This window comes from Takifugu flavidus, chromosome 15 (genome assembly GCF_003711565.1).
Source record: "Takifugu flavidus isolate HTHZ2018 chromosome 15, ASM371156v2, whole genome shotgun sequence".
In the NCBI taxonomy this organism is placed as follows: Eukaryota; Metazoa; Chordata; class Actinopteri; order Tetraodontiformes; family Tetraodontidae; genus Takifugu; species Takifugu flavidus.
Genome location: NC_079534.1, coordinates 11,681,400 through 11,707,708, shown reverse-complemented (window position 1 = coordinate 11,707,708; position 26,309 = coordinate 11,681,400). Strand labels below are relative to the sequence as shown.

Genomic DNA, 26,309 nt, shown 5'->3' with positions numbered 1-26,309 from the left:
CATCTGGCTCTATATTTTATAGTTTTCCTGCCAAAATAAATGCAGTGGGAATTAGGGGAACAGGAATTCAAGGCTGACATTTAATGGGCACATTTATGGCGCGGATTCACCACCCTTCGTCAAGTGTTGGCGAAAAATCTGAATGTATTTCCATTTTTTGGAGGACACAGAAACAATTCTAACGCCATCCCGACTGTTCCAACTCTAAAGTAAAGGGGATGAATGCATGGCCATCTGTTTGCAGGTCACTCCCCACATCCCGCCTGCGATCCTTTTAATTTCCCTCTCATCATGTCAAGGAAACACGACCTGTCTTGTTTCCGCTTGTCGACGCTGGAGACCATGCGCACTTCGCCGTCACCTCTCGGTCGGCCGTAGGTGATCAGAGGCTGATTCTGAAAAGAAAACAGGACACGCGCTGATTAATACGGTTGCATCTCATGCGTCAAGGCCGGTGATCTGATCAGTTGCGTTCCGTCCACACAAACAGAAGGTCCCTGCTGGGTGGAAACTCCCCCCATCTTGATGCTTCCTCGTGACCACAACTGGCCTCTATCTGGTGTTTGCTATAGCTTCCTATTTAATAGGTTCTCTCTGCGGTTTTTCTAAGAGAACGTGTTAAATTTATGCTGCAAAATTGGGGGTGGAATTTTTACACCTCGTCATGTTTTCCTTTTCTCCATCAAACAGCAGCTGGATAAACTACCGTTACAGCCGTGGTTCATCCGGGGGACGCGTATACGAGCTGAGGCAGCTGTGGTTGAGGCTGCGAGGGAAGGCAGTTCCAGGGCGCTCAAGCACTGGTTTTACCCCAAATCCATTGCTGTGTTGGGATGTAGAGCTGAGGGTGAAAACATTTGAGGAAGAAGGCTTGGGAAAGTTTTACTTTCTGTACAGTTGTCATGGAAACTCAGCCATTTTAAAGCACTAGGTGGTGGAGATTTGCACTCCAAAGTGAAACCTCCACTTGCAATGCCTTTATTACTTCCTTTTTCATGCCCTTTTTCAAGAACCATCCCTGTATACAGTTTACGACTCTGTTTCACACATTATAAGGAAAAAGAAGACTACCCACAAGAGCCACCCCCCCACTTCCAAAACCCCTTTTAAGCCGGAAACAAGCTGGGGCACTTGCACATTTAATTCAGGTATCTGCGCTGTGGCTCCGGCACAAATCAAAGGAAGAACCCTGCTGACCACGAAGCAAAGACTGAAGCCTTGTGATGATCATTTGCGCTCTTGCAGAGTTATTGCAAGCAGCGGGGGAGGGGGGGTGGGGGGGTCAGAGAAGAGAAGAGAGAGCTCGGGTTTACCAGGTTTTCAATCGACCTCTGGTACTGGTTGATCTCCCTCAGAGTCTCATTATCTCGCTTCACTTCGTTGATGAACTGAGCCAGGTCCTGGGCAACACACACACACACACACACACACACACACACACACTATTACTTCAGTCTGGTATCAACATGTTTGGTCAAATGTAATCAGAAATCATCCATCCATCTATCTATCTATCCATCCATCCATCCATCCATCCATCCATCCATCCATCCATCTATCTATCTATCTATCTATCTATCTATCATCTATCTATCTATCCATCCATCCATCCATCCATCATCCATCCATCCATCTATCTATCTATCTATCTATCTATCTATCTATCTATCTATCTATCTATCTATCTATCTATCTATCTATCTATCTATCTATCTATCTATCTAACCATCCATCCATCCATCCATCTACAGAATCATGATGAACTCACTCTCATGGCATCAAGAGCGACCTTCAAGTTGCTCTTGTCGGTGGCGTCGTGAGTGTGTTTGACCAGCTCCTGTTACAATACGACAAAACAGAAATCAGCACTGTGGACTCGCTTGTTTTTGGTTTTGCCTTTTGTTTTTTACCAACGCGAACGCCAAAACAGCGATGAGCGCACCACACAGGGCTGGGACAGAGACCATGCGTAACTTTTCTCTTTACGCTTCGATTTAGCTTGTTTTCCAGAGCAACTCCACCTCTGAAGGGAATATTCACACTTAAAAAAGGAGTAAAATGGCAGCTTCTCTAGATGTGGGACCAAACTTTACTCAAATATTTACTCTAATAAAACATTTACAGTTTAAAAATGCCATTAATTAAATGCCATTATTAATTAAAACACTCTGAATAACAAGCAAAACTAAGCTTACTCTCCAGTTGTGATAATTAATCTTTGCTTAACATGTCAATGGTTTGTGTCTCGACATTTTGTTTACCTCGTTGCGATGGCAAATTAGTTCTATATTTAAAAAAAAAGTCTAGAAAACATTACTGCATAAAATGAAATCAACTATAATTAACGATAAAAATATATCTATGGTCGAATTAAAACTACCAGCATACAAAAGGGTCTGAATCAGTGATACACTGGATCACCCCAATAACATCTGTGCAAAATTAATTCCGTTTATAGCAGGATCTCTCCGTTTACCATGATGGCCTTTAGCCTCCAATTTAAATCAGCTCTCCTCTCATTGTCTTCTGACCTCTGGTGCGCACTAACCAAGGGAGCCGATGTCACAAATTTAACAGTAGGCAGCACTGTGAGGCAGAGTTTTACAGACAACATGGTCTAACTTTAGTTTCAGGCTCATGTTTAAAGCATTAAGCTATGGTAATTAGTTTGCAATCAGGAAAAGAACGTGTCTCATTAAAAAGCTGTAAAATCTTCAAACCAGGTTGAAAATATATTAATTAATTCGCCCTCTATAAGAGGTATAAGATATAAATAGCATGCAAATATCTAAGTGACAAAATAAATTAATAAAACTTGCTAAAGCGCACCAAAAAACAAGTGGTGGATGTCGCCCCCAAGTGGCAACATTGGGTTATTGGAACCGGAAATAAACCTTTTTAGTGACAGAATATATTACAAAATAATAGATATGTGTAAAGCTGCATGCAATGTTAACGGAATTTTGATACTTGCTCATGACTGATTAAATATTATTATTATAAGTGTCCCCACACCTGAAGAAGCAGGTGATACTTTAGGACCCTCTGCATGGGCACAACCAGCAAATCCCTCAACGTAAACTTCCCATTGTTGGCTCTCTTTGAGCATTCCTGCAAAAAAAACAAAAAGTTCAAATCATTGTCAAGGAAATACAGTGCACGAAAGCATCAATGGGAAAAGTGCATATGTCTTATGGCTGCCCCACCTCCAGCTTTAGACGAACGTCCTCCTTTTCTTTGCAGATCTGGTCCAAAACAACGATGGCCACTTCCACCTGACTGCAGTAAGTCCCATAAACAAGCAGCCTGCAGTTCAGATTGAAAGACTGAGGTAATATAGTAATAAAATACAATTTTTAAAAAATATACTGGAACATCACATCGTGTCCGAGGTAGATTAAAAATTACATATCACTTTATGAAGTTAAATTTTGGCATTAGGTATGCAGCATGTACAAGAACATAAAAGAAAAGGAGCCACATTTGGGATTACCTTTCTTTATAGCTGATAAAAATCTGGTAGAGGTTTGAGGCGTTTTTATTCAAGATGGAGTCCTGCACGTCCAGGAAGAGGCTCCGGTGAACCTTAACCAGGTCCTGCATGGGAAAACCAAAACACCAGGCGGTGAAGGCACCCACCCATCGGGCTTTTATTTTTGGGCCACGCATCACGAAGGAGAACCTACTGGAATGTTGATGAAGACGCGATCGATTTCTGCAGCAGAGATGAATTTCTTCAGAGGATTCAAGAAATACTAGAGAGAAGAGAAAAGTGTCAGGAGCAAAAAGGATTTTACGCTGCCGGAGCTGATGAGAGTGAAACGTTTATCATTTCTTTTTTATGTTTTATTTTTGTATTGAAGGGAATTTTAAGGGAATGTACGTCTTTCTTCATTTATTTGCCCTTTCAGGGTCCCAGCTGCATATACAAGTGAAGGTCGGACACACTCCTGAAAGAGTCGCAGCTCGTCGTATGTCAGCATTTGGGGGACTGGTACCTTGCTCAAGGGTACCTCGGCAGTGCTCTTAAAGTGTCCTGGCACCCACCAAAACACCTTCCAGGGTTTGTCCACACCGGGGCTCGAACTGCAAACCCTCCGCTTCTCTGCCCAGTCTTCCACAGACTGCCAATTATTATATATTTACCGATTTTCAAAATAAAAGCATATGAAATAAAATATGACAATTCTGATATCATTGTCAAACAATTAGGTATTTTTCGCACATTTCTGCAGGTCTCATGGGTGCGCTGTTCCGTTTCAAACCTGGAATGAGCACGCTTCTCTTGATTAGAACTAGAAAACGTGGCCTGTGATAAAGATTATGCGTCATCATTTCGAGGCATTTCAGCACCTTCTCAATGGACTCCAGGGTCTCTGTGTATTTCTCCTCCGTCTGTTTGATCTCGGAGAGGCAGCAGGTGCGAACATCCAACTCAGCCTGCGTCTGCAAAGACAAATATCTTTGTGAGAAGAACAACCTTCCAATATTTGAGGAGTTTAATTGCCAAGAAGCACCTGCGTGTTCGCAAAATGAGAAGAAGAACAACAATAGACATAAAAACCTGGGCATTTAGACCCCACCCATCACAAAAATCCCTCTTTACAGCAAAGAAACTTCTGATGATGTGCATTCGAGTGTGTGGCTCATACCAGCACCAGCGGAGGTGGCTGCTCAGCCCTCATCAGGTCTTCATATATCTTTCCATCAGTGCAGTTGTCATCCATTCCATAGACAGCAGCGTATAAGTCGTCCTCATCCTCAGGAGCATTCTCGCTGTGGGACAAGAACAAATTAGACTTGGCTAATAGTGGCTAATAGTCATTTCCTCTTGACGTACAAGCAGCCAGTGGGTAAGACAGGAAGACTGCTGGACAGGTCAGAGTCCATCACAGGACACCCACAGGCAAACTTAAGAGCTCCATAGGTAAAGGCTCAAATCTAAATGACCCTATTGTTGTATTGTACTATTTAAAATGCAGTTGAGCAACTCGATTCAAAACTTTGCATTTCACACATAGAAATGCCTGAAAAGTGGCAGTGGCATCACCTGCACCGCATCTGTTGCACAGTGACACCCCCCCCCCCTACCCACACACACACACACACACACACTGTAGTTGTCACTGTGGCAAAAATGTATAAACAGCGAGGTCGCCTGAGCTGCAGCTGACACTGGACCTTCACAGGAAAATGCTCTTTTCAGCCACTGATATAAAATGCCGACGCTCCCATATCCGTGCAGCTCGATGTACACGTTGGTTTTGGGTCGATTCAATTCAGCTTCCTTATATTGCCTCTGTTGTTGTCAAAACTGTCTCTAAAGTGCTTTCCAGAAAGGCGGTCGGACCCCTCGCGAGGCCTCTGACAGAGATTAAATAGGCCCAATACAATATACATAAAACGACAAGAACCCTTTCGGTAACCACATACGTTTAAGTGAAAGTGAAAATGCTTCTGAAACTCAGGAGGTGAAAACAATCCACGTGTCTTTACATGACATTTTAAATTGTCTTCATCTAGCCGTGTGTTAAAGCGTCGCCGGCACCCAGCGTTGTGGGTGGCGCTGCAGCCCCCCGCAGAAACGGGTAGGATTACTCATCCGCTGCCTCTGATGGGAACAGAGGAGCGGAGACGGGGCTTTTACCGAAACAGGTGGGTGTTTGGACCCCTGGAGGCGCCTGAAGCCCTGCAAAACCATCAGCGCTGCTGACGGGCCCACGGAGCGGCCCTCGTACGTACTCAATCAAGTCTTCCAGGTTATTGTAAATGTCCTCGTCTTTCAGGCTCTCTTCGGTCGGGAACGGCCTGGGAAGGACAAAAACAGAAAGAGACGTGAACTGTGTGTGTTCATGTTGTTTCTGGTAATAAAGGCCACGCAACCACACCGCAGGTGAGATATGACAGGGGTGTCAAGGGTCGAGAAAGTGGTGGTGTTGGGAGGAGGTTATGCATCTGTAATGGTTGTGAATTTTAGGTGACCTACTTGAATCCTCCTTGCTGCGCAATAACTGTGTGTGACAGCCTGGATAGAGTGTCCATAACCTAATGGGGGGGAACATCAAGCAGGTCAGATCTTCAGAAGTAGAGCAACAAAATGCATCATAGCATGTTTCAAGGACACAGTTTGTGCATGTTTAGGCCTGCAAACATACAAATGACTCGCGCTTACAAACCCTTTGTGCCTGTGGATTCCTGCTCTCTCGGTCCTATTCTGTCATTTTATTCATTGTCCTTAAAAGCCCCAAAGCTCCAGGAGTCCAGCGACCCGTGGACACACTTGGATGTTGCACCAACATCACTGATGTTGGACTTTTGCACTTCTCAGATCTAATTTTCTCTGTTTGCCGCCGCTCAAGAGCACGCTCCAGTCCCCTTCTAATGGGACATAGAATGGAGTGAAAGCGGTCTGTCTGGAGCAAAGCGCCTTCCGGTGTGAAGAACAGTCACGGTTTGAAACTGAAGCCTGGTGTGAACTAAGGCCATTGTGGCGAGAGACTGATAGAAAGTGAAAAGAAAACCTGGGCTTTGCTACATTTTTGCTAAACTATCACTTTGTATCATACACACACACCTGTGATAATGGATTTAACATGCTGTGGGCATGCTCACACACTATATGTGGATATATATATATAGGTCATGTTTCAAAGGAAGTCCTGCCAACCCCTGTCTGGTGAGTGTGTGTAAGTGAGAAATTAGACCACCACTGTGATGAATATGGACTTTTATGCATCAAGCCAAAGGTTGAATAACACTTATGTAGTTGTTTTTGCGCATGGAAACTGTGACAGAGGTACCAGCTTGGTCAGAGTGAGGCAGAGTTGACGGACAACAGGAAGGCTGGATTGAGTTTGCAAACCCAACATCTCACTTCGGAGGCGATGAGATGAGATCACAATGAATCATCTTCATATCAATCATATCTAAGCTGAGCGTTCGTCCACACGAGCAATAAAAAAAGCTGCCGTGCGCCAAATTGTCTCTGACTGAGTGAATCCAGGATGAAGTGCAATCAAAGTTTGAAATAAAGAAATTATTAGTTCAAAGCCTCAAAATGGCACTAAAGTACTTTGGTAAATGTTATTAGCCAAGTCAAGTTTCACTAAATTCCTGTAATTTAGCAACTTGAACCCAAAACATGCACATCAGATGACCTATCCTCAACCACCTCCCTCAGGGTCAGAACCTACAGTGGCCATCGAGGATCAAAATCTATTCACAAGGATGACAAATAAAGTTCATACATTCAGAAACTTGACTTCTGGGTGATATCAACTAATATTTAAGTATGGTAGAAAGATGCTAATAACAAAGTTCTATCTCTCGTGGCGCTTAGGCTATTCTAAAAAAGCATATTTATCTTTTACATTGAATTTAGAGATCTAATAGAGGTGGGTAAAAAAACAGGGCTGCTTTTGCAGTTGTGGTGGACGCCACTCATTTCCTGCTTCTTCCCTTCAGCTGCTGGAGGTGAAGCCGGCAGTAACTCTGTGGAGGAATGTAGGTTAGAGGATATTCAGAGGACTAATGCTCAGTCTACAGGCAAGACTTGGCACAAAGGAGCCTTGGCGGATTAGGGATTGGGGACCTTTAGGATGTTTTCTGGAAAATAAGGGCGAGATTTGAGCACTTGTTCCTCTGTACAACCACTCTTGGAGGTGGTTCAAGCTAATCGCTCTTGCTAACACACACGCACATGCACTCGCACAGCTACTTTTTACCAAAGCCAGGGGGGACAGTAAAGGCGCAGTGCAATCAGCTCCCTCCGAACTTGTTTGTTTAATGGACCAACTTTACACGTGGCCGAGATTTACGCGGGGCATCTTGGATGAACCGTACATTTTTGCAGGCGGCGCCTCCCCTGTGGGATTACCATCAGACAGATTAACTGGAAGCTTCTTTGGAAACTAACACACTGAAGTGAAAGAAAAAGAGCCGATGCGAGGATGCTGTCCGTCGTATCTGTTGTCTGCAGGGGAAGCAGCAAGGTTATCCATTTATATTCAGGCTTAAGCATCTATTAAGACTTTAATAGATTTAAAAATTTATTTTTCAGGATGTAATGGTGTCAGAATAATTGGGGAGCATGAACCCAAGAGAAGTGGCTTTTTTAGAAGTAACAGAAGGCAGGATTTCACATCTGAAGGCTGTTAGTTAATCTTAAGGCGCCACGTTTGTTCCTCTTTGCCTTTAAGTCCACACTGAGGGCTGAATAACACGGAAACAGAATCTAACCACAGCACTTAGTAATATAAAAAAAGCACCTTTTGGGGCAGAAAACCAAAAATCTGGACATTTAGAGGTGTCTGAGCTCCTGTCTGAGTGAAGCCTTATGTATTTACAATCCCAAAGTTGTAAAAAATAAAATAAATCAACTAATAGGGGCCATTATTGCTTGTGAAAGAACGTGCACGCGTACACAAAAGTATAATTGGGTTATGCCCCTGCAGTTTACTGCCTCCATGCTCCCTTTGTCAAGCACACAAAGCTAAAGTTTAATTAAAACCTGAATTTAATGGGATTTTCAAATATATCTTGTTCTATTATGTGTATACAGGTGCAGTTCTACTGAAATGGGATTTATTTAATTAATTGTTAAAGCCAAATGTTGTTCCACAGATGCTCTGAGGCAAAGAACTGAACTACAGCAATGTGGGGAAAAATAGTGCACTTAGTTCAACGAGCAAGGATGAATAGTAAAGAAGAGTGCACTGCAGACCCACTGACCTGGTAATACTGCACACACACACACACACACACACACACACACACACACACACACACACATGCAATAATGCCCTGATCAAACGACAACCAATCCTGTAAGAAAGCCCTACTGGTTAAAGTCCAACAAAACTGCTGGAACAAGTCGGGAAACGGCCGGCCTGGCACAGGAATATGATGGAAGGCAAGGTGGCGTTCAAGGAATTTGCAGGGTTTTGATCAAGGCCAAAGGGCTTCGCCTTCAGACAACCATCTCTACTGAGATGAAAAACCCATCTTGTAAGTGCATCCTGACCAGCTAGCAGGTAGCTCCACTGTCTCCAAGCAGCCCTCACACTCCGATCGGAATCAAAGTCTGATCTGCTGGCCCAACCAGCAGCTTCCGCTCAAGTCCAAAGTGGGCCTGCACATACGTGGGGTCACAAATGCAACTATATCGCACAAATAAATGTCTATAATCCAGTGTGTTAGAGAACGAGGTGAAACTGATAGTCTGGTGGATCTGACATCAGTCTGGAACCTTTTAACCGTAATTATCAGTTCAAACAGCCGAACCAGCCAGAATTATTCTGACAAATTCTAAACTACCATCGGAGGAAAACGAGAGAGAAGAGAGAAAGACCGCCAGGGCCGTTACCTTCCCGAAGTCTCGGACGTCGAACAGATCGAAAGCGTCGAACAAGTCGATCTTCTTCATGGCGAACGCCACGTTGCAGGAGTTGAGGAATGTACGGATGTTCTTCAAGCACAGGAACTGCAAAGACCAACAGCCAAGGTCAGTGATTCTCTTCTCATTCCCACGAGAGAGAGATGAGCGTTTTTACGGAATTGAATCGCTGTAAGCCGAGAGGCTGAATGACATCCTGGGAAGGTCACCAGTCCATCACAGAGGCTCTGGGAGTGTCGTCCCACTGAATGGCGCGTGCATTTTCTGCCTCTTTTCATTAATAACATGATTCCTTTTCACTGTTTTAAGAAAACAGCATCTAGTTTGGGTGGATCAGCATAAATAGTAACTAAGATTCTGCCGGACAGCTTAAATATTGCCCGCTGGTCCTGTTTCAACCTCCCTCAACTGGCGAGAGCTTGCAGTTTTTAAAAAGCGAAAGTCAACGTGAAAGTGGATCTGCGTGAAAAGAGAAAAACCATCAACCCTGCGCTCCTTTGGTGTCACTTTCAAAAAGGAAACGTGGAAAGAGTGCAGCCAAACATCTGCAGCGGCTTCTGGTTGAAGGTCTGTCTGGGTCAAAGTCTGAAGCTCGGGATCGCTCCCATCGCTCCTACCTGACGTATCAGCGGGGGGACCTATACAGACCCCCCCCCCCCCCCCCCCCCCTTTCCCGGTGATCCTTCTTGCTGAGAACAACCTCCTTTTATCACATCAGCTCATCGTTGGAGACGCCTGTAATGCTCCCTCCAGGGGATCACCAAAGGAAGTGAGTGAGCGGCCTCCTGCCCATGATTACAGCTCAGCTGCATATTTCCTTTACAAACAGCATCGTCTTGAAGGCTGTTTTTGAACATCGGCTCCATTGCTTCCTATGTCTTTTTAAAAGCTACCTACCCCAAAGGTTAACGCATGTTCGCATGAAATTAGCACCTCTCGTCCATTGGTGGATGATGCACGCTGCCACGACCAAGACGGCGGGGTCAAAGGGGTACATTAAAGCGCTCGCTGACACACATGACCCACAGCTGGGGGGGGCGACCGCTGCGTATTGTCCAGCGCATTAAGCCTCGGGTTTGCTTCCAATGTCTAGCGACACAAAAGAATGGGCCTGCACTGACAGGGAGAAGAAGCTCTTCATGTGTAGAGCGTCTCCCTCGGGTTAACAACCTCAACAACAAACGTGAGAGCTGTAATCTTGAGGACTATTTTCACGATGCGCTTGAACATATTGGCGGGTTCGGGGGCCAGATAAGATGACGTTTCTTGGAATAGGATGCTGCTGAGGAGCCGTGATAAAGATCTGATCTAATGGCTCAGACAGCTCATACAGGAAGTCGGGTTTCTATACTGGCACATACAGTATGACGCTACACCTTTGAAAGGAGTAAAGTTGGCTTTCTAAAGCATTTTTAGTGAACTAAAAAAAAGAGAGGGGGTGGGTTGTGTGGGGCATGAACATTCTAATGTCCTGAGATTCTCCTGGTGTCATAAAACTTCAACCACTCCAAAAAGAAGCTTGTGCTCACAGTCAAAGTTCTCTGGGTGGATCAAAGTAGGGATTTTATCAGACCTCTCCAGTGGCGGAGGGAAGAATTATGGGTGAAGAGGTCAGCACTTTGGGCTTTACAAGCATTTCCTTGGTTGGTTAAAGGCTGTTTGTGGAATCGTCCATTTAAAAAGCCACATGTTAATCCAGACATGAGGTTAATCCAGTTTTGAGGTATAAATGACATCACGTCATGACCTGTTTTTGCACATTTACAGTTTGCACTCTGACACTTGGAATAGAAGCAAAGAGCGTTTTAAATCTTTGGAACACGGTTCTCCCCGAATTATGCCGTCTGATGCATTTTGAGCCCCAATATTGTCGCTCTCCACCATCTTCGCAGCGCTTTTGCGGTTCGTTTTGCGCACATTCAAAGTTAAAATGCGGGTGAAAAGGAAGTTCTGCTGTACCTGTGACATCTGAGGCCTGAGGTTGATCTCCTTCAAGTTGATGGTGTGAGGTCTCAGGTTGTTCAGGAGTTGGCACAGCAGCACCCCGTCCCGCAGGGTCTGCGCCAGGTCGAACACCTGCGCCCTGTCCGCCACGACGCGGTGGTTCTTGGGCAGCACGTTGCAGCTGATCAGCCACATCGCGCACTGCCTCCAGTACTCCATGTTCGCTGGTCCGAGCGGGGAGGTGCGGGAAACCTGGCTGCTGTAGTCAGGACATGATCTGCGCGCTCGCAGGCATCGGCGTCGCCTCTGGAGGACGCGCAGAGCCGCTGCAGCTTATGAGCTGCATCCACCTCCTCACACCCCAACCAGCCTCCCCCTTCCCCCACACACACACACACACACAATAAACTTATCCTTGGTAGTCTTTGTCAGATTAAGCAATTGTAGAAACAAAAAGAAGAAACGATTGAGAGAATAGAAACTATTCAGGCGATCATTTCAACCTTCATTTAAATCGGCTAATACTTTAAATTAACCTAAATAGTTGATAATAACTGCCTTGGATGCTCATGATGGGGCCGATTAACCAAGTAATTTAAGTTGTGCTCCACAATTTACACAAATAACATGACAAAATTCACTTTATTCTCACCAGGCAGCCAGAACCATAGTTTTATTATAGTTGCTAAAAGTCAGTCATTTGCAAGCTCTGATTAAATAACGTATATTCAATTCATATCTGAATTTATATACATGTTGTTTTGGTGTGTTTGTTTGTTTTTTAGCCCCGCGTTCACGTTTTTATTTGGAAATAATGCAGGAAAAATGGTGGCTACGTCACCGGAAGTGAGGAGGATGGAACCTTTATGAGCCGAACCGAACAAAACAAAAACACAGCCGAGACTGTGCGGCTGCAGCTAGCTTTCCTAAAGCTTCGCTTTTACCGAAAAGCTTCACCCAGGCTTCCCTGATGTCGTGTGTGTGCAGTCAGACAATACTTACCCCAGGCACTTGGCTGACTTGCTAAGCACCGAGGTGGAGGAAATCTCTCTGTTGCAAAGATTAAGACTCAAGAAGAAGTACGCTGCGTCGGGCCTTTGAGTAGAGGTAATGCTAGCTGTGCTACTTAGCTCGTACGCGTAACGCTAGCAGTAGATTAGTTTCGATATGTTATTTGCTTCTCCCAGGCGCGTTAACGGTTGCTCTTAACATTTAACAGCTCCGGGGAGCTCGCCAACCAACTGTCGGAACAAAACAAATATCGGGTTTCTGTCAGGTCTGTGGGAAAACTAGCTGTTGAGTTATTTAAGTTGTTAGCGCAAGATGGGCGCTAATGTTAGCATTGCCGTTAGTTTAGGATGCACGGTAACTTGTGCGACATAGTTCCCTCACCAGCGGATACAGTCACGTAGGATTAGGATTGCACAAATTATCGCTTCTTAGTTTGAATTATGGTTCTATGTTCTTCCTCTGGTAGAAACAGGACAAGACACACAGAATGGCTGAGGCTGACGGCAAATCTACCGTGTTTAAAGGTACAGATTCTGTGCTAGAGAGCAAGTGACTACTGATCGTGACAGTTGGACTTTTAATGCTTTGAGACGCAGAAAGATAACCAGAGGACTTCCCCCCGCAGGTGGATCCGAAGATAATGAAGGTGGAAAAGAGGAACGCAAGGAATTGAATGTCTCTGGGAGCAAAGAGGAACCAACAGAGTCTTCTAAAGATGGTAACCCACTTTCCCAAAAAACACGCCGTAGTATTTGGGATTTGAAGTCCGCATGAGCACAGCACATTATTGTTATAACCTGCGTGATGAGCGCTATAATCCAGATTATTATGGTAGAGGTTGCACAACTTGTTTCAGTTGTCTGACACGCCTGAAGGGTTTTTTTCATTCTGCATGTCCTTAAGACACAGGAGAGACATCTGGGGATAGGCCTGTGTCTGATGTGGAGGGAGAAGCAGAGGCAAACCGGGAGGGAGAGGAAGAAGAGGACACAGACAGCATGGATGGCAGTGGGCTGTACTCCCTCACTGAGGATCCAGAGAGGGATGCGGAGGAAGAGAGACGGGAGAGAACCAAAAGTGGTGAGAAACGGGCAGCGAGGAAGAGGAACAGACCCGGCAGTGGCAGCAATCTCTCCACAAGCTCGGATGAAGACGATGAGGAGGACGACGAAGAAGAAGAGCACAAAGACGAGGACGACGATGAAGACAATAACGAGGCTATGGAGGCGTGGTTAGGGGCGGAACTCCGCGACCTGCGGGGCCCGGTGTGGCGCGCTGTGCCGTCGCTGCTCTCGCGAGAGATCGGCAGGGACTCGCACCAGTTCGTGAGGCGCGTTTGTGGCGCCCGGGGCCTCGTCCAGCGACTGGAGCTGCAGGGCAGGCTGGAGAGGCACACCGGCTGCGTCAACACGTTGCACTTCAACCCCACGGGCACACGGCTGGCTTCAGGCAGCGATGACCTGCGCGTGGTCATCTGGGACTGGGCTATTCGTCACGCCGTACTGGAATTTGACAGCGGCCACAAAAGCAATGTCTTTCAGGTCGGGAAAACTGAATGCGCTGTCATGGTAACGCTGCTGGGCAACAGGCTGACTCGCTAAAGCTTAAAATGTTTTTGTTCTAACGCATACAGGCAAAGTTCCTGCCTCACAGCGGAGACTCCACCTTGGCCATGTGCGCTCGTGATGGTCAGATCAGGGTGGCCGAGCTGTCTGCCACACAGTGCTGCAAGAACACCAAGCGGGTAGCGCAACATAAAGGCGCAGCGCACAAAGTGAGTGGTGACGATGTGTGTGGAGGTCGGCCTGCCCCACAGACTGCAGCTGCGGTTGATATAAAGTTAAAGGTGATTTCTTTTTAAAATTCCAGCTGGCCCTTGAGCCAGATTCCCCCTGCTCCTTTCTCTCTGCTGGAGAAGATGCCGTTGTCTTTGGTATCGATCTGCGTTTAGACCGACCCGCCAAGTGAGTATCATCACCTTATAACGTACTTAATGAACTTACCTCCTCTTAGAAGCATTTTATCCTCATCAAGACCCCCTTAGCTGCACTATTTTTGCACCTTAGGTAGCATTTTTCCAGCAATTTGAACAAGCCATGTGGAATATGGCATGTAAACACTTTAGAGGCCCTTAATGCTATTGTAGATTTAGAACATTTACTTTATTTACTTGCACGCTGGTTCCACATCAAGGGAATCCCAAGGCGCTCCCAGATCAGGTCTCCCAGGTCCAGCATGTTCTGTGGTCTTCCTCGAGGCCTCCCGTTGGAGTGCCGGGGTTACCCAGAAGACCTCACCAGGGAGACATCTACGAGCGTCCTACTCAGATGCCCGAGACACCTCTCCTCTTGATGTGGAGGCATGGCAGCTCTACTTTGAGCCCTTCGCAGATCTTCTACAGAAGAAACTCGGCTGCTTGTATTCGTGATCTCATTCTTTCGCTCCCGACCCACAGCTTGTGACCGTAGGTCAGGGTCAGAACGTAAATTCAGAGCTTTGCCTTTCATTTCAGCTCCTTTAACGCAACAGACGGATGCAACGTCCACAATACTGCCTGTGCTGCGCCGATCTGTCAGTTGATCCCACACTCTGTTCTGCCCTCACTCGTCCACAAGACCCCAAGAATCTTCAACTCCTCCCCTCGGGGCAGGAATTCATCCCCGACCTAGAGTGGACGTTCCACCTTTTCCAGCTGAGAACCAGGGTCTTAGAAATGGAGGTGCTGGTTGTCGACACGTCATCAGCAAAAAAAGAGACTCCAGTGACCCTCATCCAGATGAGGGAAAATGGATCAGTGGTTTGCCTCATGTTTTGAGTCACGCTTGGCCTGGTCTCTCACCTAGGACCTGGTTGCCTTGGGTGTCCCTAGCAGCAGCTTAAGCCCCGGACAACTGAGCTACGAGGATCCATGGGACACGCGAACCCCTCCGCCACAATAATATAGATGAGATGATAAAACCCCTTTTTTCTGTACTCTCTTTTAGAATATCGTATATTATATAGTTGAATTAGATGGTCTTATGGTGAGTAGTTCATGAACCTCTGGTAAATTCCAGTGTTTCTTTTTCAGCAGTTAAAGCTGCTGGCTGATTTAAATGTCCCGGCAACAAACATGGCATCATGGGCCTGTTCAGGGCTGTTACTGGTCGCTGTTACCATGGCACCCGTGTGTCTCACACACACATATGCAGCAAAGAGGCTGTCTGCAGAGCTACTGTAGGTGAACGTTCCCTCATGATCCCCTTATGTTCTCGTTGCAGTAAACTGGTGGTGGTGAAGGAGGGCGACAAAAAAGTGGGGCTGTACACCATCTACGTCAACCCGGCGAAGACGCACCACTTTGCAGTGGGTGGGAGGGATCAGTATGTGAGGTACGGGGCGAGCTTTCTTCATAAACCATGTCTGGAAACATCAAAGCGTCTTTTTGATGTCTGCCACTCCCCCCTCGCGTCCTCCAGAATCTACGATCAGAGGAAGATTAATGAGAACGATAACAACGGTGTCCTGAAAAAGTTCTGTCCTTCACATCTGGTGTCCAGCGAGTCCAAAACCAACATCACCTGCCTGGTTTATAGCCACGACGGAACAGGTGCGACTGGTTTTACAGCATATTTGAATTGAGTGAATTGCTGGAAGTCAACATTGCAACAAGTTCTGAACTTTTGACCTTTTTTCTTGAGGCAAACTTTCTTCTTCCCGTTTCTTAACCTTCTTAAGCTGACTGATGTCGCGCTTCTCTGAGACAGGAATAAAGCCGAATTCACGTTGACCCCCTGTGTGCAGAGCTGTTGGCCAGTTACAACGACGAGGACATCTACCTGTTCGACTCCAACCACAGCGATGGGGCCGACTATCTCCGGAGATACAAGGGACACCGCAACAACGCCACAGGTGTCCAGCGCCGCCCACCCAGTCATTCTCTACTTTTGGTGCCGTTAAATTAAAAAGAAATCGTTTTGTGCGTGGATCCCCTTCTTTCCCTCCCAGTGAAGGGGGTGAATTTCTATGGGCCGTGCAGCGAGTTCGTGGTCAGCGGCAGCGACTGCGGACACATCTACCTGTGGGACAAATACTCAGCCCGCATCGTACAGTTCATGGAGGGAGACAGGGGAGGAGTGGTGAGTCCGTGGGGGCCACGTTCCCTTCAAATTCTAATAATAAAATGATATTTCTCACGGTTGATTGAAAAGCATTGGCTTGTTTGGAGAGAAGACTGAAACAACCCTCTGTGTGGTGTTTGGACCTTTTTAAGATGGGATGTTCTAGTGAACGTAGGATGCATTTTGTATTGGGAAATATGCAGGACAGTGCTTGGCCCAATCATTAGACTACTGTCTAAATTATATTTTTTATCCATGAGTTTTCAGATTTGTTCAAAGGTAAAATTCCTCATGTATGTCTGCAAGAAAACCTATGGTTTAAGGTTTACCTAATGGAGCTAATTCAGCACTAACTGTATTAGCGCAGCATAAAGGTTCCTGGTTTGAATCCACGGAGCTCTTCTGTGTCACGTTTGCATTTTCTCCTGTGTCCGCTTCTTCTTAGAATATGGTTTTCCCCCACAGGTGAACTGTTTGGAGCCACACCCCCATCTTCCAGGTATGGCCACCAGTGGGCTGGATTATGACATCAAGCTGTGGGCCCCCACAGCTGAAAACCCCACTGGACTCAAGGGCCTAAAAGAGGTGTTTCATTCTTTTCTGTCAACTCATTTTAACACTGAATAGGAATAAAAGGTTATTTCCCAGGATTCCCTCACACCCCAGGTTAGATTTGATTAAATGTGAATGTGAACCTGTTTATAGGTGATGAAGAAGAACAAGCGGGAGCGTGACGAGGACAGCATGCGCCATGGCGATCAGTACGACACCCAGCTGCTGTGGTTCCTGATGAGGCACATGAGGAACAGGCGGCCTCAGAGGGTGAGCACGCAAACTCTGGAAAGTGACTTTTAAAAAACGCCCATTTTGGATTCACCATCAAACAAATGTCCCCCCCCCCCCCCAGACCCGCCGTGAGGGAGGAGAGCAAGACACAGACGAGTCCTGGAGCTCTCCGGATTCTTCTGACGAAGATGACGGAGGTCCAGACCACGTCCAGTGCATGTCCTCCTGAGCCCACCTCCCCACACACACACACACACACACACACACACACACACCCCTACGCATACACAAACATACATGCACTCAATTGCCCTCTAATCGATGCACAAAAGAAGGCAAGCACTATTGATACACTGGCACACTCGAGCCGACGAGCCACATTTTTATTTTTTTATATAGAACCATGTCGACCACATTAGCTCAAAAGGAAATGTGGACGCAGGGTGACGGAGATGTCGAACGCCTGGTCTTCCAGGCGAGGACGGCGACGGGTAGCGGTCACACCTCCAGAATCCTGCATTTTGACGTGTACTGACAGGGACAGTGAACGCCTCTCATCCCCACAAACCACTCGCAGGTCCCTGATGGTCCAGGTGTTATTTTTATGTCGTAGCCCCAGAATAATACGCAGCCCCTCCTCCCTGCACACCCTGTACAATATCACCAGCACGACCCCCCCTTCCCTGTATGATACCCTCACCCCTCTCTTCCAGAAAAGCCTCACAACAATTTGAGCTTTTACATATTTTCTGAGGATTAAAATCTCTACATGCTGCAGCACCCCCCCCACCCACTCCCCTCACCACCCATCCTCACCCCCCCTCCCCCCCTCACTGCTGAGTGCACTGTGAATCAGGGATGCTTTAGGTCGAGACAGACACAAAGGTGCACCGAGTGCAAGACTGCGGGGAAGACGCCCCCTCCCCCCCTTTCTGAGAAAATCCAATGATGTTTAATTTGTCTTGTTTTGCTTTTTCGGCGTGGGGGGAGGGGTTATTTGCACTTGATTTCTTTTTCCTGCAAATGGTTTGTTTTGCTTCCACCTGCCTCTCCTCCTCTTCCTCCTCCTCCTCTTCACGCTACGACGGAAACCTTCGGCGAACAGGAATTTGCCGAGCCCGACGCCGTTCAGCATGTGCATGCAATGACTTGCGCGGGGGGCGGGGGGGTAGTTGTTGTTGTTGTTTACAAGAGCTGCATCTGACCCTGGGTCAGAACCGAATGCCCACCAACCTAGACCGAACAGGTACCTGTGATGCCAGTCCTGGAATTGGGATCCAAATATTAGTGGGTTTGACCCCGGGTCGTCGTCATGCAGCCACCCCAGGAGGAAACACCCATGGGCCATTTTAAGACTGGCTCTAAGGAAGGGGGGTAAACCGGTGGGTGGGTTTCAGGTTTAAAAAAAAAAAAAAAGACAAAGTTTGCCATTTAGTTTTTGTGTGAGAGCGATAAAGTCCAGCTTTTTCTCATTTTCTATGAGAACTTTATTGAATTGAATTTATATGTACATATATATATATTAAAACTGTATAAAAAGAAAAAAAATTTAGCAAATGCTGTTTGACGGTTTAAAAAAGTCAAAACATTTGAGCGACAAGAGGTTTATATTCTATATAAGGACTTTTAAAATCCAGCGGAGAGAAAAACATTGAGGTTTTCATTCTTCTCTGTTCGGTCGTGAACAGGGAAGTCATTGGGAATATTAAACGTTTGATTCCTTTTCCCATTTAGGGGAGACTAAAACACACATTTGCTTTCCAGTTCATATGCCATCAGTTGAGATCGTCACAATCCAGATTTTCCCATTATTTTTCTGCCATCAGATCTGCTTTTGAGGAACAATTTCTTTCCAATACTGCTTAATGCTGTCGTCTGCCAGCTCATTTGGAAAAATGTACAATTTGTGCAATAAACAGAGACTGCTCTTGAAATTTTGCTGCATTCATTGTTTTTTTTTGGGGGGGGGGGGGGTAAACCGAGCACATATCACCCACTGCTGCAATTCTCAGGTGAAATGAAAGGCTACTTTTGAAGCTTCAGTGGGATTTGATTTATCAGCCAGGTGCTAAAAGGGTGTCTTAAGGTGCGATACGTGAAGCATGTTCTTGGAGGATTGAATGTTTTAAATCACTTGTTATTTACAATACCTTAGGACGGCGTACAGACTCAGTCCTTGGGGGCTACAATCCAGCCGGGATTTCTGTCCTACCAGGTAGACGCTTTCAACTGGGACCCCAATTTCCTGCCTGGTAGGACAGACAACCTGGCTGGATTTTGGCCCTGAAAGGACTGGATCCAGACATTTTTAAGTCTGAGGTGTTGCTCTACAACAGGTCAGTAGATAAAAAAACTTCAATCATGGAATGTTAGTTTCCAGACGAAAACCATTTCCCATTCAAATATATTGGCTTTAGACTTCTGGAACAAAATCCATTAATCGGATCCATTCAAGTTTGATCTGTTGCTCTTTTTTTAATCTGTCCGGTCTAGCTAATATAATAACACAAATGAATCTAAACACAAGAGAAAGCCTTTATAATTACAATATTCCATTAACACCACGTGCATGCCATTTTATTGGTTTGGCCTTATGGAAAAATTCCTCCCCCACTTCAAGGCTGGAGGGAGATTGAAATGTTGAATAGTCCTCCACATATTTAACATTTTGGATTTGAAAGATTTCCTGTCACAAATAACATGCCCATGTTTTTGCCTAAGAGTTCCAATTTGAGAAATGTAGCTTTCCTTTCATTCAGGACTGAGCGGGTGTGAGTTTCATCTAAAGTGATATGCTTCCCCAATTTGTGACATCAACCCCTTAAACTCAATTATAAAATACTTCCACACACCCATCGCTCATCCAGCCTGGTGTCCAGAGGGGAAAAAACATACCAGCTCTTTATAAACAGCAGAATTACAGCCTTGAAATCCCAACGATGTGACTGAAACCAACCCTGTGGAGCATGCAGAACCATTTTGCAGTCCGTTCCCATCAACACAATCATCTCTAAGTCACCCAAATCCAATATCGGAGGGAGCTTCTTTATTCACTACGCTTGTTTAACGTCTGTTAAAGGCAGCAGGGACAGATTCCCACCCTGTTTCAGTCCAGCAGCAGGTCTTCCTGCCAGGTGCATGAAGAGATGGCGGTGATATTAAAAGTAGGCACTTCAGTTTCACCGTCTTTAAGTTGTCTTGTTTATGCAAATGTGCACACACACTAATCACACAGGGATCAGGAGTTCTTGGGCGTTATTCCTTATATTCCAGAAACTGCTGCAATCTTTTCTGGTGCTCTGGAGACAGCTGAACAGCTCTAGGAGGCAAAAAAGGACACAAAAGAATAATTAGGAAGTTTTTACAGCCTTCCATGGTGCTTAACGACAGGTCGTACCTTAAATGATCTCTGAAAGTGGTCGTGATCCTGTAGATGGCGGTCTTGAGAGTGGCTCTGAGGGCAAAGCGCAGTGTTTTGTGAGTGGAGTCCTCCATGCTGCTGGACGACCTCACGGGTTTACTGGAGGCGTGGGGTAGCTTGAAGTGTCGATCCACCGCCTAAAGACGAAAAAAAATAAACATGTCTTGCAAACAAAGTCTCTACAGCAACGTTCAAAATGTGTAAAAAAGGAATTCATAGCAACCAAAAACGGGTCAGATTTTAAAAAATGGTTATCCAATTTTGCTGCGTGATATGAATGAACAGTTTAAATTCCTACATTGTTTCAATGCTGGCCCTGAACCTTGGAATTCACCTGTGGATCTGGTCGACCACAAGTTCTAAACGAACGCTCTGAGTTCATGAATCGGAGTCAACATCTTCCTAAAACTCTAGCAAGCAGGACGGTCACATGATTTTTGTGTGTCTCAGTGGTCAAGGTTCAACCTTTAACCATATTAATGATGCAGAGATACATTTCAGCCTACCTCCTGCAAGGTTAGCATGCAACTGAGGATGCTGGGTAATGTAGTCTGCACGACTCCAAACTGGTCTTCGGAAAAAGATGCTTGAACGAGACAAGATAGTCCTAAAGGGAATAAAAATGAGGACAGATGACGCCTCAGCCATCCATTTCGGATAAGCAGTGACCCACCATCACCTACCTTCTAAAGCCCAGATGTGAGCCTGACTGTCGGCAAACAGAGCCTGACTGGAGGCTTCTGGAAGCTGAAAGACCATTTCAACCTTATTACATTTGTATAGACAAGACAAGACATTTGTATAGACAAGTTATTAATCTGTTATGAAATATGGACTGCGGAGGACGCCTCGTCCACATGACAGTGCGATTAGTCATGTAATCAGGTTTTACAGGAATAAATGAGGCTGTGCAAATCTCCTGGAAACCCCTCAAACTGCTCAGTTAAGGTGTGAACAAAGGAGGGAGTTCTCCCTTCATAGCTTGATATTAGCAAAATCTACAGCGAGAGCATGTAGGGAGTTCAAAGGTCAGCCAGAACAACACATATGTCCTTACCTTGTTAAACAAATACATTATTAGGACCCGTTTTGCCAAGAAACCTTTGACCTTTAGGAACAAAAAAGGAAAAATAAATTGGACTGAACCAGTTAAATTACAGCAAAAGATAATAATGGGACATTTAACTGAAGAGATCAGTTATCAATAAGCAGGCGCCTGGACATTTGCAATTCCGTCCATCTCTAATTGAGTGTTGGAAATAGGTGTTAGATGTGCACGGCCTTTGAGCCTGCTGTTATAATTAAATGTGGTGCTTATTCAGTACCTGCTCTCTTCTGTTTAGAAGAAACTGAGATAGAAGGCTCGGTTTGGATGGCTGCAGCTTTGGACTGGGCACTGAGGTGGGGGAGGAAGAGGGGCTACCATTCACCTGTGGATCTAAACCGAGACAAAATGCAGGTAAGAGAGTTTCCTTTTAATACCGACTCAGTAACAAAAGAAGTTCCATAAAGTCCCATCATTAAACTTCATTTCTTATTCAATTACCGTATGTGTATCCTTGTAATTCTATTTTTGTGAGGACTTTGAGACATATTCCACCCCTTAAGCCTAATTTATGGTACGCATATGAGGGGGTTCCGTAGGGATTCATCTAGGATCGCTGTCGCACACCTCCCAAAACCCGAGCAGAGAGGCCACAGGCCAGGTGGGCTGCGATTGCGTCACCAAACGACGCCATTTCCTGTTGCATTTCTGAATTGACTTTGTACGACATTGTAACTTTGTTTTGACCAAAGTAATTCAATTTCATAATATTGACCCATTTGAACTAAACAAAAGCTTGTGTTGTTCTCATTTCTCATTCAAAGTGTGTTTTCGGACGAGTGATGTGTGTTTGTGCATCGTTTGCTTTGATCTTTGGAACAAACGCCAGCTGACACAGAACCTCCTTCCTTATTTATATTTACTTGCTGTAAATATAAATAATGACGGAGTAGTGAAGCATAAACAATGAACTCCATCTGTGTAACAGGAAGGTTATAAATAAATAAATGAGCCTTTTACCAACACGCAGCATCATAACTACACACCTAACCCTAAATGTCCCCCCAACCTGACCCCAAACCAAGTCTTAAACCTCAACCATATGCTCATGAGGACCAGCCCAAATGTCCTCACTTCAAGTGTGAATTTTATTCCCAGTGTAACATAAAGCATAAAAGAATGATGGTTAGTGCCCCCCTCACCTGTGGGTGTGGACCAGAGCTTCACGCCCCTCCTCATCACATGTGGGCTCTGCAACGTGCCCGACCACGGCGAGCATTGTTCTGCAGGAGTGGTAAGTCGACGCAGGGTGGGAGATGTAAATGGGCTGTCCAAGTCAGGAGTGAATGGTGCCGTCAGAGGGCTCTTTGGGGTGCCGGTAACAGTGCGGGCAAACACAGAGACCGGGGTTTTCAACAGTAATGTCGGCCTTGGACTCATTGGATCTTCAGCACCTGAAGTAACTTTTCAAGTCACACAAGAAAAAGGTGAAAGGGGCAAAACCTAAAGTATAAAAATGTACTGTAATATGAATATCTCACCTGAGGTCTCTGATGATGTCTTCCTTTCACTGGCGGTAGATAGTGACTTGGCTCTGCCATTGGTTGCCACGGAGTCATGATAGGATACGAGTCTCTGGTTGAGCTCGGTCAACAAAGACAGACACTCTCCACTGATGGCGTTCCAGTTATGAGGATGCCCACCTGCGAGACCAAAAATCATAAATGTATTTCGCTCTTTGCTCATAAATGGTTCAAAGTTTCTTTTTGGAAGGTTTTACAGACCTGGTTGACTCAGACTGAAGACTTCGCAGCGTCGAGATGGGGAGTGCTGAGACAGCAGAGCTAAATCTTGTAGAGCCATGAACTAAATTTCAAAGAAAAGACCAGTTAAGACCCTTCAAATAAATGATTTAAAAAAACACATTCCTATTTGTACTAAAATGTGTTCTAATGTAAAGGAGTTCCTTAACCTTCAATATCACTGGCTGCTTCTCACTGAGAACCTTGGGGAGACACTGTTGTACATCCTCAGTAAAAGATGACTGTACTGGAAAATTATGCACCTGCACACAAATGCAATATAAAATATATTAAAGCTTTTACTTTGATAAACCAGATGTGCAACTGCTTTACAAAGCACATCACTGCCCCCTAGCGTCCACAAATCTGTTAGACAGGTAATCAAACAAGTTGCTTGACTGTGGTAATTACATCAAATACATGTGTTTTATTTCTGCATACCTCAGTAACATAGATCCTAAAGAGCAGCAGGGTGAAGTGCCATGTGGAGAGCAGAAAACTGGCACTGATCCACAAATGATAGACCAGGGAGAGATTAAATAATCCTGCTATGCTGTCAAGCGGGTGGACTGAACTGATGATCAAAAAATGGTGCAAATATACATGTGTTAAAGTCAATGAATAATGAAGCTACGTCCAGTGACATTTCCTCCATACAGAAACACAGTCCATACTCACTTGTCCAACTGAAGACTCAATGTTTTACAAATCCATGCTTTTGGAATGTATCCTGTTAAAAATAGAGTAGACTCATTCTTATAACTTATCTGAACACAACATTGTAGTAATAGTCTAGCCTGGGATATTGCACTTTCAATTACAAACAAAAGCCACTTACCAAAAAAGAAATACACAATAATGAAGCTCCTTACAGAGTACAAAGCTTGAGTAGCACTGCATTTCACTACTGTGGTTAGGGATCCCTTAACACACAGGTATTTGTATTGCTGTGGGCGAATATGCGACAATGAATGTAAATCACAGGTTGTTCTTGAATGAATAATCCAGATTTAAACAGATGCAAATGTGAAACAACTATGCTACTGCGCTGATGCATAGAATTCATACAAAAATCACATACCTGAACAGTGTTAAAAGACACATAATTCATGTTGTGGATCACACCCAGCAGACTGTGAGAGAGTCCAACAAAAGCTCCACCAAGCAGAAGGATGAGGTGATACTCATTCAGACACATCTGAGAAGTGTCACTATAGAGAGGGATTTTTTGATTAAGCTAGGATGAAGCTAATAAACATGAAATGTTTCCGCGTTAACTGCTTACCCATCACTCTGTGGACACATGGAGCCGAGTGTATCATATCTGGAGCCAGTTGTGATAGCACAACACCAAGCTACGATCACTCCCATGATGCAGCAGACCAACGAATTGGCAAGCTGACGGGGATGCAGCAACTGACCCAACAATTCAATTTTTGAGCATGCGATAGTTGGGACAACTGGAAGGATGAAGGAAAAAAAGAAATGCAATTTCAGAAAAGAACCTGGGTATAAAATACAGTTAAAATGTTAGCACGCTTCCAACTAAAAGCAGTTTGTATGGTCCTAGATTTCTCAAACAAAGGTCTGCAATTTTTTTTATGAAGTACCAGTAATGTTCAATGAATACACACTGTTAACTTCAAGTAAAGTTGAATCCAAGGATGCGGTCAATCAAAATACATATTAGAGGATAAAATTGTACATGTATAATGCCAAACGTAATGCCTCTTACCGGTGTAATACTCCAGGTTCAGGAACCCAAGGATGACCATGACCCCGGACAATAAAATTAAAGAGAAGATGGCACTTGCACTTGTTAAGAAGGCCAGGCATTCTGTGTGCGATCAGGACATAAAAGGTCAGCCAACCTCCAAAAACAGGGAGTAACAACTCAACACTGACTGACCTGATAATGTTTGAATTGGGTGGAAGAGACTGAACCTGCTGAAGAGTACAAAAGCTGCCGTGAAGGGTGGCAGCAACAAGACGGCCCAAGCAATACTGGCTGCAGCTCTCCAGTAAATCACCTGTGCAGAACAGTCAATCATCTCTGTATTAAAAACACACTATTGTAACCTAGGCAACAGTTTACTGTATTTATTCATACGGACAACTTTGCAATCAGCTTTTTGTGCATATTAAATACAGTCTATTTTTGTCTATTTTGACAGTCGCTTTTGTTAATTGGGTGGGTATATCCTATATAACGTATACAATAAATAGAAGTGCATGTGTGCCCCCCTTTTAAAAGCTAACCCAATGTTTCTTTTTGAAAGCTAAACAAAGTGCAGCGATATGACAAGTGTTAAGTATGTTCGTTGAATAGTAATATGGTGCTCTTAACATTTGGGATGTATTTTAAATACATGGGATGGGATTTTTTTAAATCCAAATGCTTTAGTCACTGCACACTTTTCTTTTGTTGCTTTTTCTACTGTTAATATTTTATTCCGTTTCGTCAAAAGCACTCAAATAAGCTAGCAGGGTGAGGCTAAAAGAAACTAGCAGATTAGCATTGTTGATGGGTTTTGGCTTTCATGAGAGAAGAAATGCAATAAAACTCACCTTGCGAACAAACCAACAATTTTGTTCTGAAGGAAACATGTTGTCTGGATAATATGGAGAGGCAAAGCAAAAAATAATCTCTCCGGATCTTCTGCTGTCAAACTCTTTTCCCTTAGTTTCCCATATCGCGCCACATGCATTCAAAGGACCTCTTAAGGACCCCGATTAAAAGCTGTCTGTAGTCCTGCCTGCTGCAAATGTCAGCGATAAAATGTGGCTAAATTATAGGTCAGTGTAA

At 44.9% G+C, this 26,309-nt stretch overlaps 3 protein-coding genes and 1 long non-coding RNA gene across 23 annotated transcripts in view; 2 read left to right on the top strand and 2 right to left on the bottom strand.

Annotated features, from left to right (window-relative positions):
* The window catches only part of LOC130539516 (guanine nucleotide exchange factor VAV3-like), a 50,758-nt gene extending 39,042 nt beyond the window's left edge, over positions 1–11,716 (bottom strand). For 10 of the 20 annotated variants that reach the window (XR_008954161.1, XR_008954160.1, XR_008954162.1 and 7 more), the window contains exons 1-13: positions 11,354–11,715; positions 9,365–9,481; positions 5,987–6,045; positions 5,743–5,808; positions 4,653–4,776; positions 4,354–4,446; positions 3,687–3,755; positions 3,494–3,597; positions 3,207–3,306; positions 3,016–3,111; positions 1,769–1,837; positions 1,314–1,400; positions 310–395 (exon numbers count right to left, since the gene is read on the bottom strand). Coding sequence is in view for 13 of the 20 variants with exons in the window: in XM_057057906.1 (XP_056913886.1) it covers positions 310–395; positions 1,314–1,400; positions 1,769–1,837; positions 3,016–3,111; positions 3,207–3,306; positions 3,494–3,597; positions 3,687–3,755; positions 4,354–4,446; positions 4,653–4,776; positions 5,743–5,808; positions 5,987–6,045; positions 9,365–9,481; positions 11,354–11,557 (1,274 nt within the window). In the remaining 7 variants the exon portion in view is untranslated. Of the gene's footprint in view, positions 1–309; positions 396–1,313; positions 1,401–1,768; positions 1,838–3,015; positions 3,112–3,206; positions 3,307–3,493; positions 3,598–3,686; positions 3,756–4,353; positions 4,447–4,652; positions 4,777–5,647; positions 5,809–5,986; positions 6,046–9,364; positions 9,482–11,353 lie in introns of those variants that run through there. The other 10 variants (XR_008954165.1, XM_057057900.1, XM_057057901.1 and 7 more) reach the window with 4 other exon arrangements.
* On the top strand, positions 5,202–9,153 carry LOC130539522 (uncharacterized). The gene is made up of 3 exons (XR_008954166.1): positions 5,202–5,655; positions 5,787–5,893; positions 8,623–9,153. It is a non-coding gene; the product is annotated as an uncharacterized LOC130539522 (long non-coding RNA).
* A 467-nt stretch (positions 11,717–12,183) lies between the features above and the next one.
* Positions 12,184–19,169, top strand: dcaf8 (DDB1 and CUL4 associated factor 8). Its single transcript, XM_057057912.1, has 13 exons — positions 12,184–12,445; positions 12,816–12,873; positions 12,975–13,067; positions 13,253–13,890; positions 13,983–14,123; positions 14,219–14,313; positions 15,610–15,720; positions 15,808–15,938; positions 16,133–16,240; positions 16,337–16,467; positions 16,915–17,034; positions 17,155–17,271; positions 17,357–19,169. The coding sequence occupies exons 2-13, from the start codon at positions 12,837–12,839 to the stop codon at positions 17,462–17,464; spliced, it is 1,830 nt and encodes a 609-aa protein (XP_056913892.1). The 5' UTR covers positions 12,184–12,445; positions 12,816–12,836; the 3' UTR covers positions 17,465–19,169.
* Positions 19,170–19,690: 521 nt separating this feature from the next.
* Positions 19,691–26,234, bottom strand: ndc1 (NDC1 transmembrane nucleoporin). The gene is made up of 18 exons (XM_057057910.1): positions 26,072–26,234; positions 25,413–25,533; positions 25,239–25,340; positions 24,789–24,963; positions 24,585–24,714; positions 24,342–24,450; positions 24,182–24,233; positions 23,945–24,077; positions 23,674–23,766; positions 23,486–23,567; positions 23,243–23,404; positions 22,904–23,164; positions 21,982–22,094; positions 21,714–21,764; positions 21,340–21,403; positions 21,163–21,263; positions 20,633–20,793; positions 19,691–20,554 (listed from the first exon to the last, which is right to left on the bottom strand). Exons 1-18 carry the CDS (start codon positions 26,108–26,110, stop codon positions 20,491–20,493), a joined length of 2,013 nt encoding a protein of 670 aa, XP_056913890.1. The 5' UTR covers positions 26,111–26,234; the 3' UTR covers positions 19,691–20,490.
* Between the last annotated feature and the right edge of the window lie 75 nt (positions 26,235–26,309).